This window comes from Mobula birostris, chromosome 2, assembly GCF_030028105.1.
Source record: "Mobula birostris isolate sMobBir1 chromosome 2, sMobBir1.hap1, whole genome shotgun sequence".
NCBI classification, from domain to species: domain Eukaryota; kingdom Metazoa; phylum Chordata; class Chondrichthyes; order Myliobatiformes; family Myliobatidae; genus Mobula; species Mobula birostris.
In genome coordinates, this window is record NC_092371.1 from 189598665 (window position 1) to 189621929 (window position 23265).

Sequence of the window (23265 nt, forward strand, 5' to 3'; positions counted from 1 at the left end):
TTTTGGTAGGTCAAATATGATGACAGAATTAATGGTAAGACTCTTGGCAATGTGGAGGATCAGAGGGAACCATAGGATACTCAAAGCTGCTGCGCAGATTGACTGTGGTTAAGAAAGCATATGGTGCATTGGCCTTCATCAATTGTGGGATTGGGTTTAGGAACCGAGAGGTAATGTTGCAGTTATATAGGACCCTGGTCAGACCCCACTTGGAGTACTGTGCTTAGTTCTGGTCACCTCACTACAGGAAGGGTGTGGAAGCCATAGAAAGGGTGCAGAGGAGATTTACAAGGATGTTGCCTGGATTAGGGAGCATGCCTTATGAGAATAGGTTAAGTGAACTCGGCCTTTTCTCCTTGGAGCGACAGAGGATGAGAGGTGACCTGATAGAAGAGTATAAGATGATGAGAGGCATTGATCGTGTGGATAGTCAGAAGCTTTTTCCCAGGGCTGAAATGGTTGCCACAAGAGGACACAGGTTTAAGGTGCTGGGGAGTAGGCACAGAGGAGATGTCAGGGGTAAGTTTTTTACTCAGAGAGTGGTGAGTGCGTGGAATGGGCTGCTGGCGACGGTGGTGGAGGCAGATACGATAGGGTCTTTTAAGACACTCGTGGACAGGTACATTGAGCTCAGAAAAATAGAGGGCTATGGGTAACCCTAGGTTTTTTCTAAGGTAGGGACATGTTTGGCACAGCAGTGTGGGCTGAAGGGCCTATATTGTGCTGTAGGTTTTCTATGTTTCTAGATTCCATATATTTGTGTGTTTTCAGATACTATTCTTGTTACCTTTATGAACCTAGGTTTTCATTTCAGGATTAATGTAAATTTGGTCAGTTTTGTATATTGCATTCCTGCACTCTGTAGCGTATACAACATTTGATGAAGGTGTCACCATACTGGTGTCTGGATAATTCCCTATACATTAACTCCTAGAAATTCACAGTATAATGGTACACTTCACAAAATTAACAAACCTCTGAATGTAAACGCCTGTTTCTTAAATAATGTATATCAGAAACCTGTCCAAGTTTAGCAGAAATACTTTTACTGGCAGTTGTAATGCAAGTGTTGTGCCGTGGCCAAATGAGGAAGTGCACATTTTAAATGACTTTGATTAGTTCCTTCAGTAACAATATCTCTGGTAACTCAAAAGGCATTGTCAGAATCATCAGAATCAAGTTTACTATCACCAGCATGTGTTGTGAAATTTGTTAACTTAGCAGCAGCAGTACAATGCAACACATAATATTAGAACAATAATAATAGTAAGTAAATCAATTACAGTATACGTATATTGAATAGATTCAAAATTGTGCAAAGAACGAATAATATATACTAAAAAAGTGAGGTAGTGTTCTAGGGTTCAATGTCCATTTAGAAATCAGATGGCAGAGGGGAAGAAGCTGTTCCTGAATCGCTGATTGCATGTCTTCAGGCTTCTGTACTTCCTACCTAATGGTAACAGTGAGAAAAAGGCATACCCTGGGTGCTGGAGATCCTTAATAATGGATGCTGCCTTTCTGAGACCCCGCTCCTTGAAGATGTCCTGGGTAGTTTGTAGGCTAGTAACCAAGATGTAGCCGGCTAAATTTACAACCCAGCTGTTTGCAATTCCAGCTCTTTACATACATTTTTGGTATAACATTTGGAATTGTGCAAAAAGTCATCTTACATGTGGGTTAGTTGCAGTAAAAATTGCCTACACTATAAAAAGTGCAAGAGGAAATCTGGAGCCAAATCTGTGAGAAGTTGGCTTTTTTATGTATGTTGGGTTTGGAAAAAACAAAGCTTCATTCATATTTTCCCAAAATTTTACTTTAATCCCAAATTTTAATCGCAACTACAACTGAGAATGTTGGGACAACAATCTGGACAATGTTTCTCTAAGATAATTTTCACAAAGTTAGTTGTGGTAAGACTGATCATGAGAACATTGTATGGAAGATGAAAAGTCACCCCTTCATTTTTTCCCATATTTAATTCATTTTCAAAGGTAAATGGTCAGTGTTCTGTCCCAATATGTCACTTAATTTTCTACTGGTTTTTATTTCTGTGAATCTGTAGTTGGGATAGCTGTTCCTTAACTGTGATATGTGTGTCTCTACGTTCCAGATTTCATACTTAGTCAACAGTGATTTACAATGCAGAGAACTGAGAGGCTGGAACTACTTTTTTATATCAAGTCCTTTCGAGTACACCAGCCGTAGCAGACATATCAATTGCGACTTTATTTGAATAAGTCCACTAACTTTCTCTTGTGTTTTTAAATTTTATTTAATAATGTTTTAAATTTAAGTAAATTAAATGGTAGTTTTCATGAAGTGTTTAATTATATTTAATTACTGTTTTCTCATTGTTTCTAGATGTCCATGATTATCAGGGGCATTTAGAAATAGTGGAAAATGTTGTATGATAGCACAAATTGCCAGGATACATTTGGGAAGGTCTGAAATCAAGGCCCTTGTTCCCACAACCTGTGTGCTACTCCACCTCATCAGCAATGTTGGCAGCACTATCAGGTGGCCTTCCTGTGAGTGGAGTACAAGATGTGCTCAACCCATCAGTTTTACCAAAAACATGCATGGCAAATTAATTGGTTTATTTTCATCCTAATAATGAATGTAATAACAGGAGAAAGTTGAAAGTAATCAGCAGATTAGGCAACAGAAAAGAAATCAGTTAATATAATAGGTCTTCAGAACTTTGAATGGATTGGACATATTACAAAATTTGGGATGGTTTTTTCCCTCAAATCTGGATATGAATTTAATTGCACATTGACATTAATGTAATATTAAACAAAGGTGAATTGCTTATCAAAATTATCCGGAACCAAGTTGGTGTTAAATGGCCAAACTCTGTATTTAATTCAATGCAATCATAGTGATGTATTATTAAAAAAGATCTACAATGATGGACTTATTAATTTTACTTACATTGCCTGAGCAAACTCCTGAAATTAAACGCTTTCCTTAAACAATTTTCTCTTTTCTCTTACCTTGCTATTTCCATCTTAAAACAGAACTCAGAAGCAAATTCTAGCTCATCTGGATTTGACACCGAGACAGATATATTATCCTTGCATGGATGCCCTTCATTGCTTGAAAATAATTCTGAATGTACCTCTCAAAACAACAGTATTGACATATCCAGAAATGCGTTTTTATCAGGTATAAGCATGTTTTGATAACATTTTACTGTTTCTAAGTTACACTATATAATCACTTGAGATGAGGTTTTTGTTACTTACCCATATCATTTCCTATTAAAATATGTTACTATCCACTCCCATTTCCACAATGTTATTATGTCCTGGAGTCAAGTAGACAGATCGGTTGGCATTGCTCACTACTGAACTTATTTTAAATGCACACTTTGAAAAAGCGAAACATTTAGAAAGGTGTGGTTCCATGGACGCAGCATGGATTCAGAAAGGGCAGGTCCTCTTTAACAAACTTACTGGAGTTCTTTGAGGACATAATGAGTGCAGTGGATAGAGGGGAACAAGTGGATGTCATATACTTGGATTTCCAGAAGGCGTTTGATATGGTGCCGCACAAGAGACTTACAAATAAGATACGGATGCATGGAGTTGGAGGAAGTGTATTGGCATGGATAGTGGATTGGTTAACCGATAGAAGGCAGAGTTGGTATAAACGGGTGTTTCTCTGGTTGGCAGTCTGTGGTGAGTGGGGTGCCGCAGGGGTCAGTGCTGGGCCCGCAGCTGTTTACCATTTACAGTGATGATTTGGAAAAGGGGACTGAGTGTAGCGTAGCAAAATTTGCTGATGACACTAAACTGAGTGGAAAAGCAAATTGTACAGAGGATGTGGAGAGTCTGCAGAGGGATATAGATAGGTTAAGTGAGTGGGCCAAGGTCTGGCAGATGGAATACAACGTTGGTAAATGCGAGATCATGCACTTTGGAAGGAATAATAGAGGAGCAGATTATTATTTAAATGGTGAAAGATTGCAGCATGCTGTTGTGCAGAGGGACTTGGGAGTGCTTGTTCATGAATTGCAAAATGTTGGCTTGCAGATACAACAGGTTATTAAGAAGGCAAACGGAATGTTGGTCTTTATTGCTAGAAGGATTGAATTCAAGAGCAGGGAGGTCATGCTGCAACTATACAGGGTACTGGTGAGGCCGCACCTGGAGTACTGTGTGTAGTTCTGGTCTTCATACCTGAGGAAGGATATACTGGCGTTGGAAGCAGTGCAGAGGAGGTTCACCAGGTTGATTCCAGGGATGAAGGGGTTAACCTATGAGGGAAAATTGAGTCGCCTGGGACTATACTCTTTGGAGTTCAGAAGAATGAGAGAGGGGATCTTATAGAAATATACAAAATTTTGAAAGGGATAGATAAGTTAGAAGTAGGAAAGTTGTTTCCATCGGTAGGTGAGACTGGAATTAGGGGACATTGCCTCAAGATTCATGGGAGAAGATTTAGGATGGAGATGAGGAGAAACTGTTTTTCCCAGAGAGTGGTGAATCTGTGGAATTCGCTGCCCAGGGAGGCAGTTGAGGCTTCTTCACCAAATATATTTAAGAAACAGTTAGGTAGGTTTTTACATAGTAAGGGAATTAAGGGTTATGGGGAAAAGGCAGGTAGATGGAGCTGAGTTTACGGATGATCAGCCATGATCTTATTGAATGGCAGGGCAGGCTTGATGGGCCGGATGGCCTACTCCTGCTCCTATTTCTTATGTTATTATGTTGATCATTCTGAAATTGATTTGGAGATTTTTATTTGTCCCATAAAGTGATATCTTGTGAGTGTAAAATTAGGGCTGTACCACTCACTAAGTTAGAAATTGAATAAGAAATTAACAGTTGGCTGTCATGCACTAAATTTTGTCTGACTTGCTTTGATTTTAAACTTTTAAAAATATTCAAAAACTTTAAAATCCTTAAATATTTTAAACTTAGAAAAACTTGGAAAATAAAATCCAAATTTACAAGTCATAAGGTAGGTTTAAAACACATTGTCTAAAAATATTATAGTTTTAAATTAAAAAAACATGCAAGAGTGTTTTAAAATTAGCTATTATTGTGGTCTTTCACAGATTCTAGCATTATAAGTTCCCATTAAAATCTGTGAGAATTGATTTGTTTGTGACTCCTTAAATCTGGTACTGATTATTTGAGTTCCTTCTCTATGTAGAGGGCAATTAGCCCAAGTTCTCACTCTCTTAATCTCTGTATGTCAATCTCCAAGTTGATTTTGGAAAAATCAGTGTCGCTTGGAGGATCTTGCAGAATCATTCACAGCAATATCTAGATGTCCTTGTTTGAACAAATGCATTCCAATCATGGAATTAGTTTTGTGGAATGTCGATAGTGAATGCTTTAGTAACCCTGGTCCTGAAACAAATTGTGAAGGGAAAGAAAATGGGGTTATTTTATGTTTTCAGAAAAGTACATAAGTATTGCAATTCTTTTCTTTGTTAGAGGATGATGCATCATCTGTACGATCAGGATCTGTTGATGGTAGCCTTTATTTGCGTGCTACATGCCGTAAAAGGTTATTGATGTCTATGCCAATGACACTAGCATTTTGTTACTTGGGACTGCTTTGGCTCAGAGAAGCAGTTACTCTTGCAGATCTCCTACGGTAAGGCAATGGCACTCTAATACTGCTAGGAAAATGCAATTATGTTTCAGTTGAATTGCTTTTGTAAGATCCCATAAGTCTAATTGCCTTTTGCAAATGTGTGAATTTCCAGGTCAGAAAGAAGCAGCATAAAATTAATGTTTTGACTTTTGTATAATCTGCTAATTAGAAGTGTGGAGGTCACACTCAAAAAGAAATTCTCCTGCAGAGAGAATAGCTCTGTTTACAAATGCAGTTTCCTCTATTAACTGCCAGTGTATAATTCCATTAATCTCACACACTCTTAACTTTGGCAATGCTGGAATAACAGAGTTTCAAGAGTATTTGATGTTGTTCTGATGAATGAGTCACTTCTTTAGATGTCACATAGTAAGTTTTCCAGTTATCCCAGGATGTGTAAAGGAAACAATGGGAAACAAAACCAGAACACCAATGGGTGGAAAGGAAATCAAGGAATTGGTACCCAGTGAGCAAGATAGACAATAGACAATAGGTGCAGGAGTAGGCCGTTTGGCCCTTTGAGCCAGCACCGCCATTCACTGTGATCATGGCTGATCATCCACAATCAGTATCCAGTTCCTGCCTTATCCCCATAACCTTTGATTCTGCTATCTTTAAGAGCTCTATCCATCTCTTTTTTGAAAGCATCCAGAGACTTGGCCTCCACAGCCTTCTGGGGCAGAGCATTCCATATATCCACCACTCTCTGGGTGAAAAAGTTTTTCCTCAACTCCTTTCTAAATAGCTTAAACTGTGGCCTCTGGTTCTGGACTCACCCATCAGCGGGAACGTGCTTCCTGCCTCCAGCATGTCCAATCCCTTAATAATCTTACATGTTTCAATGAGATCCCCTCTCAGCCTTCTAAATTCCAGAGTATACAAGCCCAGTCGCTCCAATCTTTCAATATATGACAGTCCCGCAATCCTGGGAATTAACCTTGTGAACCTACACTGCACTCCCTCAATAGCAAGAATGTCCTTCCTCAAATTTGGAGACCAAAACTGCACACAGTACTCCAGGTGTGGTCTCACCAGGGCCCTGTACAGCTGCAGAAGGACCTCTTTGCTCTTATACTCAATTCCCCTTGTTATGAAAGCCAGCATGCCATTAGCTTTCTTCACTGCCTGCTGTACTTGCATGCTTGCTTTCAGTGACTGATGTACAAGAACACCTAGATCTCATTGTGCTTCCCCTTTTCCTAACTTGACTCCATTTAGATAATAATCTGCCTTCCCGTTCTTACCACCAAAGTGGAGAACCTCACATTTATCCACATTAAACTGCATCTGCCATGCATCTGCCCACTCACCCAGCCTGTCCAAGTCACCCTGCATTCTCATAACATCCTCCTCACATTTCACACTGCCACCCAGCTTTGTGTCATCGGCAAATTTGCTAATGTTACTTTTAATTCCCTCATCTAAATCATTAATATATATTGTAAACAGCTGCGGTCCCAGCACTGAACCCTGCGGTACCCTGCTGGTCACCGCCTGCCATTCCGAAAGGGACCCGTTAATCGCTACTCTTTGTTTTCTGTCAGCCAGCCAATTTTCAATCCATGTCAGTACTCTGCCCCCAATGCCATGTGCCCTAATTTTGCCCACTAATGTCCTATGTGGGACTTTATCAAAAGCTTTCTGGAAGTCCAGGTACACTATATCCACTGGCTCTCCCTTGTCCATTTTCATAGTTACATCCTCAAAAAATTCCAGAAGGTTAGTCAAGCACGATTTCCCCTCGTAAATCCATGCTGACTCGGACCAATCCTGTTACTGCTATCCAGATGTGTCGTAATTTCATCTTTTGTAATTGACTCCAGCATCTTTCCCACCACTGACGTCAGGCTAACTGGTCTATAATTCCCTGTTTTCACTCTTCCTCCTTTCTTGAAGGGAGGGACAACATTAGCTACCCTCCAATCCACAGGAACTGATCCTGAATCTATAGAACATTGGAAAATGATTACCAATGCGTCCACGATTTCTAAAGCCACCTCCTTAAGTGCCCTGGGATGCAGACCATCAGGTCCCGGGGACTTATCAGCTTTCAGACCCAACAGCCTATCCAACACCATTTCCTGCCTAATATAAATTTCCTTCAATTCATCCATTACCCTAGGTCCTTTGGCCACTATTACATCTGGGAGATTGTAGTGAAGACAGATCCAAAGTACCTGTTCAACTCGTCTGCCATTTCCTTGTTCCCCGTAATAAATTCCCCCGTTTCTGTCTTCAAGGGCCCAATTTTGGTCTTAACTATTCTTTTCCTTTTCACATACCTAAAGAAGCTTTTACTATCCTCCTTTATATTCTTGGCTAGTTTACCTTCGTACCTCATTTTCTCTCCACGTATTGACTTTTTAGTTACCTTCTGTTGCTCTTTAAAAGTTTCCCAATCCTTCGATACTCTATCATTGGGATTTCTGAATTGTCAGATAGCAGATTATCTTTTTATTCTTGTATTATTGGGGCTACATCAATAGCAAATTTTGGTGAGAAACTATTTCCTATGACCTTTGCCAATAAACTCTTTGTTGCCTCTCACTTTGGATCCTTGGCAAATATGAACATCTAAAAGACTTGCTGGCTTTGTCCTAACTCATGCCATTCTGTGTGTTGTCATGCTGTGCTTGACAATTATACCAAATTAAATAATGCCTTGATTTCAAAATGTTTATTCCTGTTTTCAAGTTGGAAGGTTAGTCAAGGATAAGTCCCTATTTTATTCATCGAACTATTGGGTGTAAACCACAATTCCATTGAGTTCAATGCAGAGACTGTTCTCTTTCTGAGAGCTGGTACGAGTCAGTGCCTGAAAATGACCCAAACTTGGTATTTTGTCACAGAGACTCCAAGATATCTCACCCAAAGTGATTGCAAGTCATTTTATTACTACCATTGACTGCATTGTTCAATGCTTAATATGAAGCACCTTGTTGTGTTTGACAACAAAAATGTTACTGTACAGGAGCAAATTCGTTTTCTGCCATTTATTTTGATTATAGAGTTTCCTCTTTGGGGAATATTGGCATTATGGATGTCTAAATTTTCATGCTGTACCTACATTTTGTGACAGGATTTAGTAATGTTTGACTTCCTTATTTTTAAATAGTGATTAATGATTCAGGCCAGAATTTTGGTGGTTGGAAATTGGGGAAGGAAAAAGTTTGACCCTTTTAAGAAGCTGGGAGACTTTGGCCCATAATTTTAAAGCAACTTGGATTGCCAATGAAATGAGCATTTGTTAGGGGAATGCAACTTCTATACCATTCTGAAATTCAGTTTAACCTTTTATATTTTTTTAATATGCATTTTTTTAAATAATAGATTTGTCTCAGAGCTACATATACCATATATAAATACCTTCCAGTATTTTCCTGAAGAGATGAAACTTTATGGACCAGACATTCGTATCTTTCAAGTGCAGGTAAAGATGTACATCTTCCTAAATTGAAAGAAATATGTTGTTGATACTGAAGTAATTTTGTGAAAGTAGATCACAACATTATATCATTTACCAACTTCTTGTGTTGCCTTATGATGATGTCAATTATTCTTACTACAAGAAAGTGTAGGATTTCCATTTCCTTGTTTTGCATGTAATTAGTAGGTTTGCTCTAACCAGTCTGAGCAGTACTACAAGATATGGTAAATAGTGCAATAGTCATCCACCAAAAGCATATCTAGTACACAACTGAGGGCTCTTTCGGGACAACAATTGCTCTTCTAAGAATACAAAGAATTTTGTGTTTGAATTACGTAGTTCCAAAAATGTGTGAGGATATTTTAAAATAAATTCTATCGGATTTGCTCATATTGAGGAAATGTCCCATCTGTTACTCATGGACCAATTAAAGAAAATACAAATCAATATATGGATGCACATCTGCATGAAGGTACAATATGCGTTGGAGTTTGAGGGATTTTATGTTTGATGAACTTGACTATTTTATGGGCTAGTTTTATTATTTTTATTGATGATCTTTAATATGCTCTTGTAAGATGCTCAGCGTGATATAGCAAATATCCTGTGCTTTGTTTCTCATTTTGTGAGCTGAAGAGAATGCTGTTTGTTTCGGTGCTTCCTGTCTGTGCCTGGTGTTTTTCCCCACTTAGGTCATAGGTGTTCATCTTGAGTGTACCTAATTGTTATTTTTGAATATATTTTGTGAGAATATCATGATTTTAAAAAGAAGTAGAAAGGTTCCACACCAACAATTCTATTTCAGTATTGCCTTGGATATTATAACAGCTTCTCATAAAAACATAGAACATAAAAAACCTACAGCACAATACAGTCCTTTTGGCCCACAAAACTGTGCCGAACATGTCCTTACCTTAGAAATTACCCAGGGTTACTCATAGCGCTCTATTTTTCTGAGCTCCGTGTACCTGTCCAGGAGTCTCTTAAAAGACCCTATCATATCAGCCACCACCACTGTCGCCGGTAGCCCATTCCACGCAATCACCACTCTCTGCGTAAAAAAACTTACCCCTGACATCTCCTCTGTACCGACTTCCAAGCACCTGAAAACTGTACCCTCTCGTGCTAGCCATTTCAGCCTTGGGGAAAAAGCCTCTGACTAACCACAAGATCAATCCCTTTCCTCATGTTATACACTTCTAACAGGTCACCTCTCATCCAACGTCGTTCCAAGGAGAAAAAGCCGAGTTCACTCAAGCTGTTCTCATAAGGCATGCTCGCCAATCCAGGCAACATCCTTGTAAATCTCCTCTGCACTCTTTCTATAGTTTCCACATCCTTCCTGTAGTGAGGTGACCAGAACTGAACACAGTACTCCAAGTGGGGTCTACCTAAGGTCTTATATAGCTGTAACATTACCTCTCGGCTCTTAAACTCAATCCCATGATTGATGAAGGCCAATGCACCATATGCTTTCTTAACCACAGAGTCAACCTGTGTAGCAGCTTAGAACGTCCTGTGGACTCAGACCCCAAGATCCCTCTGATCCTCCACACTGCCAAGAGTCTTACCATAATACTATATTCTGCCATCATATTTGACCTACCAAAATGAACCACCTCACACTTATCTGGATTGAACTCCATCTGCCACTTCTCAGCCCAGTTTTGCATCCTATCAATGTCCCGCTGTAACCTCTGACAGCCCTCCACACTGTCCACAATACTCCCAACCTTTGTGAATCTAATTCACTTTAAACCAAAGTTAAATTTCTACTACCACCATAAATATTTAACCTACAGAAGACATTTCATTTAATCCTTAAATCAATATGTGTATGAAAGATCTACAAGTTAATTAAACTACTATATAAAATTACGCATAATTATTACTGCACTTCATCCTAATATTTTTTCAAAATAGTAATAGGTATAATCAAAAAAAGTTAATTTAATAGACAGAAAAATTAAATTTATAGTGCAAGGATATATCCTTTGAAAATTATCACTACTTAAAAGAAGCTTTTGGATTCATCCAGGACTAGTTAAACCGGTACATCTCATTCCTTTTGCTAATTTACATGCAGTAAAATAGTGCAAACATGTTAACAACTTCTAGGTCTAAGATTGCAAATCTACTAACCCATCCCTCAACTTGCTCATCCAGGTCATTTATAAAAATCACGGAGAAGTGGTCCTAGAACAGATCCCTGAGGCACTCCACTGTTGTCCGACCTCCACGCAGAATATGACCCGTCTACACCCCCTCTTTGCCTTCTGTGGGCAAGCCAATCCTGGATCCACAAAGGAAGGTCCCCATGCCTCCTTCCTTTCTCAATAATCCTTGCATGGGGTACCTTATCAAATGCCGTGCTGAAATCCATATACTCTAGATCTACTGCTCTACCTTCATCAATGTGTGTAGTCACATCCTCAAAAAATTCAATCAGGCTCGTAAGGCACAGCCTACCTTTGACAAAGCCATGCTGGCTATTCCTAATCATATTATACCTCTCCAAATGTTCATCAATCCTGCCTCAGGATCTTTTCCATCAACTTACCAACCACTGAAGTAACACTCACTGGTCTATAATTTCCTGGGCCACCTCTACTCCCTTTCTTGAATAATGGAGCAGCATCCACAACCCTCCAATCCTCCGGAACCTCTCCCGTCCCCATTGATGATGCAAAGGTCATTGCCAGAGGCTCAGCAGTCTCCTTTTCGCCTCCCACAGTAGCCTGTGGTACATCCCGTCTGATCCCGGTGACTTATCCAACTTGATGCTTTCCAAAAGCTCCAGCACACCCTCTTCCTTAATATCTACATTCTCTTTCCACTTGAGTTTCTATGTGGATTTCTTTGTGCAATTAGAACAACAGTATGTGCCCTTGTTGTTAAAGAGAAATTCTTTTTTTTGTTTTCATATTGCATTCTATTGACAGTACAATGCAAAAAGTTTTAGGCACATGTAAAGAAATTCTGTAAAGCATAGATGCTTTAAAAATAATGAAACAAGAAATTTCTAAATATCAATATGTTCCTGCAAAAGAGTAGTAAACAGTAAACAAAAAACCAAATCAATATTTGGTATGACCATCCTTTGCCTTTCAAACTGCATCAATTCTGATAGGTACGCTGTCATACAGTTTTATAAGAAAATCGGCTGGTTGGCTGTTATTCCAAGCATCTTGGAGAACATGCACAAGTCTCCTGCAGACTTCGGCTGTCTCACTTGCTTCTGTCTCTCCAGATAATCCCAGATACCTTGACGATGTTGAGATCAGGGATCTGTGGAGGCCATACAATCTTTTGCAGAACTCCTCATTCTTCTTTTTGCAGATAGTCTTTATGACCTTTGCTATGTGTTTGGGATCATTGTCCTGCTGCAGAATAAAGTTGAGACCAATCAGACACCTCCCTGATGATATTGCATGATGGATGAGAATCTACTTGTTCTTCTCAGCATTGAGGATTCCATTAATTCTGACCGGATCACCAACTCCATTTGGAAAAATGCAGCCCCAAAGCTGTAGGGAACCTCTGCCGTTTTCACTGTTGGCTGCAGACTCTCATCCATGTAGTACTGTCCAGCTGTTCTGTTGATAAACTGTGTCGTTTCAAAATTTTAACTTGTCGGTCCAGGACACTTGTTACCATTGTTCAGCACCTCAGTCCTTGCTTTTATGTGTAGGTAAATCTCTTGGCTTTGCTTCCACTTTGGAGGAATGGCTTTTTGGCAACAACTCTTCCACGAAGAACATTCAGACTGTAGAGGGGTGTACTTGAGTTCCAGTGGTTTCTGTGAATTCAGAGCTGATAGCAGTGCTGGACTACTTCCGATTTAGAAGGGACATAAGTTTGTTGTGTCTCTTGTCTGCTGCACTCAGTTTCCATGGCCAGTTGTTTCCATGTATCTCTTACTGCATTTCTGGTCCTCAACCTCCCCCATTTCTTGGTGTTTCTTCAGAGGAGCTTGGACAGCACACCTTTAAATTCCTGTCTGTTGTGAAATTTCTGCTTGGAAGAGACCTTGCTGATGCAGGATGGCCACCTGTTGTCTTGTTGCTATACTCACTCTTGCTATAGTATAAGAATTGATGATCTGAAGGTTAAACTGTCATATCTGCCATACCCTCACCTTTTAGTTTGGCTGTCCTTCACCCAATTTGTCTCCTTCTACACCCATTTCTCCATTTCAGTTTCACTTAATCGGGTTAGTTCATACAATGCATTATGTTATTGATTGTTGGTTATCTTTGTTTAATCATGCACTGGGCTATATACCTACAAGATAATCAAGTTTTTATTTGTAAAATGACCTATTACCTTATATGTTGTGTCTTTAAAGTAATTACAAAAGTTCTCTAACATTTAATTTTTTGCAAAATAATTGTCTGGAAATCTAAAATTTGCACTTTTCTACTGACACAAATTACAGAAGACGAAAATAAATATCTAAAACAAAATTTATATACTGTAAAAAAAAAAAATCTGGAATAGAAACATAGAAACATAGAAAATAGGTGCAGGAGTAGGCCATTCGGCCCTTCGAGCCTGCACCGCCATTTATTATGATCATGGCTGATCATCCAACTCAGAACACCGCCCCAGCCTTCCCTCCATACCCCCTGACCCCCGTAGCCACAAGGGCCATATCTAACTCCCTCTTAAATATAGCCAATGAACTGGCCTCAACTGTTTCCTGTGGCAGAGAATTCCACAGATTCACCACTTTCTGTGTGAAGAAGTTTTTCCTAATCTCGGTCCTAAAAGGCTTCCCCTCTATCCTCAAACTGTGACCCCTCGTTCTGGACTTCCCCAACATCGGGAACAATCTTCCTGCATTTAGCCTGTCCAATCCCTTTAGGATCTTATACGTTTCAATCAGATCCCCCCTCAATCTTCTAAATTCCAACGAGTACAAGCCCAGTTCATCCAGTCTTTCTTCATATGAAAGTCCTGCCATCCTAGGAATCAATCTGGTGAACCTTCTCTGTACTCCCTCTATGGCAAGGATGTCTTTCCTCAGATTAGGGGACCAAAACTGCACACAATACTCCAGGTGTGGTCTCACCAAGGCCTTGTACAACTGTAGTAGTACCTCCCTGCTCCTGTACTCAAATCCTCTCGCTATAAATGCCAGCATACCATTCGCCTTTTTCACCGCCTGCTGTACCTGCATGCCCACTTTCAATGACTGGTGTATAATGACACCCAGGTCTCGTTGCACCTCCCCTTTTCCTAATCGGCCACCATTCAGATGATAATCTGTTTTCTTATTTTTGCCACCAAAGTGGATAACTTCACATTTATCCACATTAAATTGCATCTGCCATGAATTTGCCCACTCACCCAACCTATCCAAGTCACCCTGCATCCTCTTAGCATCCTCCTCACAGCTAACACTGCCACCCAGCTTCGTGTCATCCGCAAACTTGGAGATGCTGCATTTAATTCCCTCATCCAAGTCATTAATATATATTGTAAACAACTGGGGTCCCAGCACTGAGCCTTGCGGTACCCCACTAGTCACCGCCTGCCATTCTGAAAAGGTTCCGTTTATTCCCACTCTTTGCTTCCCATTTGCTAACCAACTCTCCACCCACACCAATACCTTACCCCCAATACCGTGTGCTTTAAGTTTGCACACTAATCTCCTGTGTGGGACCTTGTCAAAAGCCTTCTGAAAATCCAAATATACCACATCCACTGGTTCTCCCCTATCCACTCTACTAGTTACATCCTCAAAAAATTCTATGAGATTTGTCAGACATGATTTTCCTTTCACAAACCATGCTGACTTTGTCCGATCATTTCACCGCTTTTCAAATGTGCTGTTATCACATCCTTGATAACTGACTCCAGCAGTTTCCCCACCACCGACGTTAGGCTAACCGGTCTATAATTCCCCGGTTTCTCTCTCCCTCCTTTTTAAAGTGGAGTTACATTAGCCACCCTCCAATCCTCAGGAACTAGTCCAGAATCTAACGAGTTTTGAAAAATTATCACTAATGCATCCACTATTTCTTGGGCTACTTCCTTAAGCACCCTGGGATGCAGACCATCTGGCCCTGGGGATTTATCTGCCTTCAATCCCTTCAATTTACCTAACACCACTTCCCTACTAACATGTATTTCCCTCAGTTCCTCCATCTCACTGGACCCTCTGTCCCCTACTATTTCTGGAAGATTATTTATGTCCTCCTTAGTGAAGACAGAACCAAAGTAATTATTCAATTGGTCTGCCATGTCCTTGCTCCCCATAATCAATTCACCTGTTTCTGTCTGCAGGGGACATACATTTGTCTTTACCAGCCTTTTCCTTTTCACATATCTATAAAAGCTTTTACAGTCCGTTTTTATGTTGCCTGCCAGTTTTCTCTCATAATCTTTTTTCCCCTTCCTAATTAAGCCCTTTGTCCTCCTCTGCTGAACTCTGAATTTCTCCCAGTCCTCAGGTGAGCCACTTTCTCTGGCTACTTTGTATGCTTCTTCTTTGGAATTGATACTATCCCTAATTTCTCTTGTCAGCCACAGGTGCACTACCTTCCTTGATTTATTCTTTTGCCAAACTGGGATGAACATTTGTTGCAGTTCATCCATGCAACCTTTAAATGCTTGCCATTGCATATCCACCCTCAATCCTTTAAGTGTCATTTGCCAGTCTATCTTAGCTAATTCACGTCTCATACCTTCAAAGTTACCCCTCTTTAAGTTCAGAACCTTTGTTTCTGAATTAACTATGTCACTCTCCATCTTAATGAAGAATTCCACCATATTATGGTCACTCTTACCCTAGGGGCCTCTCACGACAAGATTGCCTAAAGACTTTTGCGCAGTACTGGGTTTTTCCCAGAATGCTTTTTAAAACATCTAATTTTCTATAAATATAGAATTCCTTATTTAATTAATGTTCCAATGCTGTACTCAAGTTTGCTGACGTCACCGCTGTTGACTAAATCAAAAGTGCTGAAAAATCAGCGTATAGGAGGGAGACTGAAAATCTGTTTGAATGGTGCCACAACAAATACATCTCACTTAATGTCAGCAAAATCAAAGAGCTGATTATTGACTACAGGAGGAAGAAACTGGAGGTCCATGAGCCAGTCCTCATCTGGGGATCAGAGGTGGAGAGGGTCAGCAACTTTAAATTGCTCGGCGTTATCATTTCAGAGGATCTGTCCTGGGACCGGCTTGTAACTGCTATTACAAAGAAGGCATAGCAGTGCCGCTACTCTTTCACCTTACTACTTTTTGCTTCTACCCTCATTTTACACCCCTCTGTCTCTCTGCACTTGTTCCCATCAACCTGCCACATTAGTTCAAATTCTCCTGAACAACAGTAGCAAACGCTCCCCCTAGGACATTGGTTCCAGTCCAGCCCAGGTGCAGACCGTCCTGTTTGTACCGGTCCCACCTCCTTCAGAACTGGTTCCAATGCCCCAGAAATTTGAATCCCTCCCCCTTGCACCATTTTTCAAGCCACGTATTCATCTGAAATATTCTCCTATTTCTACTCTGACTAGCACGTGGCACTGGTAGTAATCCAGAGATTATTACCTTTGTGGTCCTACTTTTTAGTTTATCTCTTAACTCCCTAAATTCACCTTGTAGGACCTCATCCCGTTTTTACCTATATCGTTGGTACCTACGTGCACCACGACCACTGGCTGTTCACCCTCCCACTCCAAAATGTCCTGCAGCCGCTCAGAGACATCCTTGACCCTTGCACCAGGGAGGCAACATACCCTCCTGGAGTCTCATTTGCGGCCGCAGAAACGCCTATCTATTCCCCTTACAATCGAATTCCCTATCACTATAGCTCTCCCACTGCTTTTCCTTCCCTCCTGTGCCACAGAGCCATCCATGGTGCCATGAACTCGGCTGCTGCTGCCTACCCCTGATGAGACATCTCCCCCAACAGTATCCAAAACAGTATTTCTGTTTAGGAGGGAGATGACCTCATGAGACTCCTGCACTACCTGCCTACCACTACGCTGTTTACTGGCCACCCATTCCCTTTCTGCCTGTGTATCCTTTACCTGCGGTGTGGTCAACTCACTGAACGTGCTATTCACGACTTTCTCAGCATTGCGGATGCTCCAGTATGAATCCAGTCGCAGCTCCAGCCGCTCAATGCGGTCTGCCAGAAGCTGCAGCTGGACACATTTCCTGCACACATGGTCGTCAGGGATACTGGAAGTATCCCTGATTTCCCACATGCTGCAGGATGAACAAACCATGGGGCTGATCTCAGCTGTCATGACCTACCCAACACGCTACAGCCTCACCGCCTTCCTTGCTTCAAATAAAATACCGCTGCAGACCGTTCTCCTGTTAAAAGAACTTACCCAGCCTTACCTCACTTGGAGCGAATTTCATCCTCAGCCTCTGCTCGCCGAAGCCTCTCAAGCCAAAGCCTTCCTACTCTGTCTCCCTTTACTTTGTTGCCCGCTACAAAGTCGCCCGCTCCGTCAAACTGCTCTCTTTTAAATACTTCCGCTGCTTCACGGACTGACTTACATGCGCTTGCGCAGTCCTGTCCCGATCAACCGCCGAGAAAAATGGCCGACTCCCACAAACTGCTCTCTTTTATAAGGAGCACTGTCGCAGGAAATTAGAATCCATCACAATGGACCCCCATCATCCAAGCCATGTTCTCTTCTTGCTGCTGCCATTAGGAAGGAGGTACCACGCCACCAGGTTCAGGAGCAGTTATTTCCTGTCTACCATCAGCTTTTGAACCAGAGAGGATAACTTCAGTCATCTTCACTCACTCCAACACTGAACTGATTCCACAACCTACAGACTCACTGTTAAGGACTCTACAACTCATGTTCTCAATATTTAGTGCTTATTTGTGTATTACCATTGTCGTTCTCTCTCTTTTTGTATTTGCACAGCTTGTTGTTTGTTCATATTTGTTGTGTGCATTATTTCATTGATTCTATTGCGATTCTACTGTGAATGCCCACAAGAAAATGATTCTCAGGTAGTATATGGTGACATATATGTACCATGATGATTAGATTATGAGAACACTCAGTCCTCTTTTATTGTCATTTAGAAATGCATACATGCATTAAGAAATGATACAATGTTTCTCTGGCGTGATATCACAGAAAACAAGACAAACCAAAGACTAACACTGACAGAACCACATAATTATAGCATATAGTTACAGCAGTGCAAAGCAATACCATAATTTGATGAAGAACAGACCATGGGCACAGTAAAAAAAAGAATCAAAGTCCCGAGTTGATTGACTCCCGAGTCCCCGATAGCAGGCGGCTAAAGGGAGAAACTCCCTACCATAAACCTCCAGGCACCGTCAACTTGCCGATACCTTGGAAGCAGCTGACCACAGCCGACACTGAGTCCATCCGTCCGAAAACTTCGAAAACTTCGAGCTTCTGACCAGCCTCTCCAATGCAGCCTCCCGAGCGCCATCCTCTGCCGAGCGCCTTTGACTTCTCCCCGGCCACTGAAACACACAAAGCCGAGGATTTCGGGGCCTTCAGCTCCGGAGATTCCGGTTACCACAGAGTAGCAGCGGCAGCGAAGCGGGCATTTCAGAAGTTTTCCAGATGTTCCTCTGTGCTCTCACGTCTGTCTCCATCAAATCAGAATTGTGCACGGTCCCCTACTTGACAGATAACAGATATCATCACCGAAGTGGCCGCGCACGCGATATATTGATATATTTACTATGAACTTTGAGAATGTGACATAATATCGCTATAGGTACCAATTTTCCTTTTATATTTATCCAATGGGCAACTAAATAAGGTTCCAATTGTAATTCATAGTCCATGTTATTTAACTGTTTTCAGCAAGAACAGCAATGCATGAATAAAGCATAAAAATACACTTGTTCACGGTGCTCCCTCGGTTGCATGCTAAAACGCAAGAAAATAATAGCAGGAGTAGGCCACTTGACCCCTCAAATCTGCCTTATCATTCAATATAATCATGGATGATCTACTATAAGCCTCAAATCTTCCTCTGTGCCAGATCACTATAGTAGCCAGTTGCCTTGTTCTACAAAATTGTACCAACCTGCCCTTTAAGTACTCCTAATACTCTGGGACAGAGAATTCCAGAGATTCACCACTCTCAGCAAGGAGAAATTTCTTATGTATATCGGCATTAGATGACCATGTTCTTGTGTTCAAGATTCTACTTCTCACGAAAACATCTCAACTAGAAGCTGAGCCTCCTGTTGGGCCTCCTTAGGATCTTGTGTGTTTCAGTAAGATTTAATTCTTCTAACTAAGTTTAGTGAGAAAGAAATTTGAGCGTTCCTGATTACATAAGAAATAGGAGCAAGACTACCATTTGGCCCGTCGAGCCTGCTCCGCCATTCAATAAGATCATGGCTGATCTGGCCATGGATTTATCTCCACCTACCTGCCTTTTCCCCAAAACTCTTAATTCCCCTAATCTGCAAAAAAAATCCTACGATTATGATTTACCTTTTATAAGTGTTGCCTTAGAACAAGTTGATTATGATATATTTTCTTGTTTCACAATACTTTTTATGCAGGTGCTGGTGCCTGCCAGATTATTTCATTGTCCATGCAAGGGGCTGCAGAAATATGAATATCATCTATGCCATGACACGCATCAATGGCTGCTGGACTGGCTGTCATCTAATCCATTTTATGGCTCAGAAACACCAGTACCAACAGGAATATTACTACCTGAAGATCAATCATGAATTTCCTCAAAAACTCCATAAAGCTGCCTTTTGTCTGACAGTGCTACACGAACAACCTGTCAATTCCCAGCTAATACGACCACAGAGTCTCCAGAGCTTAAGGGCTGCTCTGAAGTTTGCTGTAATTGGCACCTGCCAGGAAATTCTTGATTTTTATAACAAGGAGAACGAGGAGTGATTGGAAGAGAATAAACTGGAAACATAAGGTGATGCTCAACTGGAAGCTCTGCTTTTCCAGGGGAAAGAAGAGATGGAGGATGGAGAGAATGCAGGTGGCTCTGTAAATTGTCTACAGCCATGATATGTGGGTGGTTCAACACTTAAAAAAAAAAAGTCAAACTACTGGGAACCAGAAACCAGGAGAGAATTAAGAAACAGCGTAGGATTTAACAAATAATGGAAGGTACACCTAAAAGACATTCTCCACTATGATGCTGTTCATGAGCAGTTTGTCTGGGTCAGCACTCCTGACCAAGAACAAGCAGGGAAGAACATATCCAAGCTCAGAAGTAACAAGACCTTGGTGGTAGATGGTATCTCCACTGAAATGCTAAAACTTGGTGGTGAAGGACTTCAGTCACAAACCCGTTGCCTCATTGCCCATCTGGGAGGTGGAGGGCAATTTAGGGAATATGTGAGGTGCTGTAACATGACCAGCTGCAGGAACTATGGGGGGGAGGGGGTTCCATAGGGAATTTCATGGCTAACTCCTTGTCCATCACTCGTCATGGTGTTTGAAGAGCAGGTCCTTGAATCACTATGGATTCCTCCCATCCAGAGGCACATTAGAGATGATCTTCACTGGCAACCTGTTCCAAAAAAAATACATCAAACAGCAACATCTCTTCACCTCATCAATCAGGAGAGACTTTGAGCATCTTCCTCAGATTAATATGTCCGTAGAAACTCATCTTGTCTTGGGTTTTCTCCATGCAGGTTTGCAAGTCATGATATCAACAAATGAATATACAACAGAACCACTGTCAGTGAATTCTGGTGCCAAACATGTCTGTATCATTGCCACAATGTATTTCTTCAATCGCCCTTGTGGCAATGTTTGATCTTGCTTCTGACAAATTTCCCACAGGAGTAGAGCTAATCTTCAAATCAAATGAGAAGCTTTTCAACCTCCAATACCGGAGAACCAAAGTAACCCTGACTTTAGTAGCTAAGCTGCACTATATCTTGATGATGCTGAATTTGCACATGCTTGAGGGCTAGGTTGCATGCCATCATATGGTCTGAGAAGCATACAAGAGGATGGGCGTTGTATTCAACATTTGCAAGACAAAAGTTCCCTACCAATCTGTCCTGCTGCATGTGCAATAAATGTTCATGGAAAACCTCTCATATCTTGGGAGCCATTTCTCTATGAAAGTAGACATGAATGATAAAATTCAGCACCTCCTTTATTTTCTTTTTAATTTTATTTTTATTTGGATAAGGAATTCACAAATATCATGTACTTTTTTCACACATATAACCGTTTCCATTTTTTTATATGTATAAAACTACAATTATTTATACATTCTTAAGTACACATTGAGATGATATAAAAGGAAAATAAACATTTAAATAGATAATTATGTACTGTGGTAAATCTAACCTATTAGGCTAAGTAATGGAATTAGTTGTTAAGAAAAATGGTAATAATAGTTTCCATATAACCCTTCTGGACCATTTCCACTGGTCCAAAATGTTGTATATAAGCCTATGTATCAACCATTGTAGGTGTTTATATCCTAATTTGTTCATGCTTACTCCTGCCCGCAGACATAATTATCCAATCCCTATGTACTTAATTACTTAATTTTTTCATTTTTTTATCCCTTTCCCAAATCTTTCCCTTTACTTGTGTTAATTCTCTGTTTTCCAAAAGAAAACAAAAAAAACAAACATTTAGACTAGGGGCAGCACCTCCTTTAATGTGCCAGTACAGCATGTCATCAATATAATGAAAAGACTGCATGAACGTTGTCTTCCTATTTGGCACACAATTGTGATATACAAGGCAGCAGTGACCCTTGCTCTTCTTTCATTATGAGACCTGGACTACTTTTAGCAGCATCTTAAAGCACTTTTTTTTTAAAAGCACATTAATGTCACATATACAAAATCCTTTAAATACACTGAATGGACATACGAACTAACATCACTGCCCTCTCAGCTACTGAGACCCTAGTTATTCTCAGCTGACTATGCTGGGCAATTCTGTCACCTAGGACAAAATTACCAGGAAAATATGGGGAAAAATATCAAGCATTTTCCTGAAACTGTCTTGAAGATACAAAATCCCCTGCAGAAGGTGGTTTTGAGATGGTGTTGAGAATCCCTGCTGTGCATTGGGAGCACACAGAGCCTTTGCATAAGCAGATGGTGCAGACACCCGCAAAACCCAACCACCACCTACCCTGGTTGAGAAAGAAACTATAATTACAACTTCAGCCTCATTTACCACCTTGGGGCCCTCACTTCCACTGGATGCAAGTCACCCTTGATCCCAAAGTGCTGTCTAGATAGATAGACATACTTTATTGATCCCGAGGGAAATTGGGTTTCATTACAGTTGCACCAACCAAGAATAGAGTATAAATATAGCAATATAAAACCATAAATAATTAAATAATAATATGTAAATTATGCTAGATGGAAGTAAGTCCAGAACCAGCCTATCCGCTCAGGATGTCTGACCCTCCAAGGGAGGAGTTGTAAAGTTTGATGGCCACAGGCAGGAATGACTTCCTATGACACTCAGTGTTGCATCTCGGTGGAATGAGTCTCTGGCTGAATGTACTCCTGTACCCACCCAGTACATTATGTAGTGGATGGGAGACATTGTCCAAGATGGCATGCAACTTGGACAGCATCCTCTTTTCAGACACCACCGTCAGAGACAATGACTTCAATCAGAACTATTTTCAACCAGCTACTCAGTAATAATTTCCTGAGAATAAAGTCAGCTTAATAAAACAAGACACCGATCTACAATATGAAAGCTAGAAAATATCCACAGATGCTTCTATTTTACCTTGTTTTTACTCTTGCTTGTGTCTGATACCACTTGATAAAATTACAGGGTTTCAAAATATTTTTGTAGTGCTTTTACCCCATTCTCAGAACAGAATGCATATGGACCTTGTACTAAATATGTGTACAGTGAAGGTCCAACATCTACCTTGCTGCTGTATCATATTGCCCCTAACAGTAAAGATTCTCAGCAAAACCTTATAAAACATGGAGCAGTTTCCACACCAAAGAAGCCACTTCTTAGCAAAACCATGTATGTATGTCTGTCTGTTGATGAAAAGTGGATTATCATCCAGAAACCAAATCAGTGAAGTTTTTTGACTGAGGATGGAGTAAAATTATTTATTCTTTTGAAGTAACTATTCCTGTGCAGCTTATTTTAAGGTAGCAATTTGCAAATTATCTTTTGAATTAACTTCCAAATTAATTGAATGCCCTTTAGCTACATGTGACTAGTCTTAATTTTCCTTTTCCC

The 23265-nt window shown here is 40.6% G+C and overlaps 1 protein-coding gene across 3 annotated transcripts in view; it reads left to right on the forward strand.

Moving 5' to 3' along the window:
- taf1b (TATA box binding protein (Tbp)-associated factor, RNA polymerase I, B) overlaps positions 1-23265 on the forward strand; it is a 122027-nt gene that overhangs the window by 50631 nt on the left and 48131 nt on the right. For 2 of the 3 annotated variants that reach the window (XR_011885006.1, XM_072251216.1), the window contains exons 6-8: positions 3024-3171; positions 5454-5616; positions 8947-9046. The exons of the other annotated variant lie outside the window; for it this stretch is intronic. Coding sequence is in view for 1 of the 2 variants with exons in the window: in XM_072251216.1 (XP_072107317.1) it covers positions 3024-3171; positions 5454-5616; positions 8947-9046 (411 nt within the window). In the remaining variant the exon portion in view is untranslated. The remainder of the gene's footprint in view (positions 1-3023; positions 3172-5453; positions 5617-8946; positions 9047-23265) is intronic. 3 annotated transcript variants of the gene reach the window in all.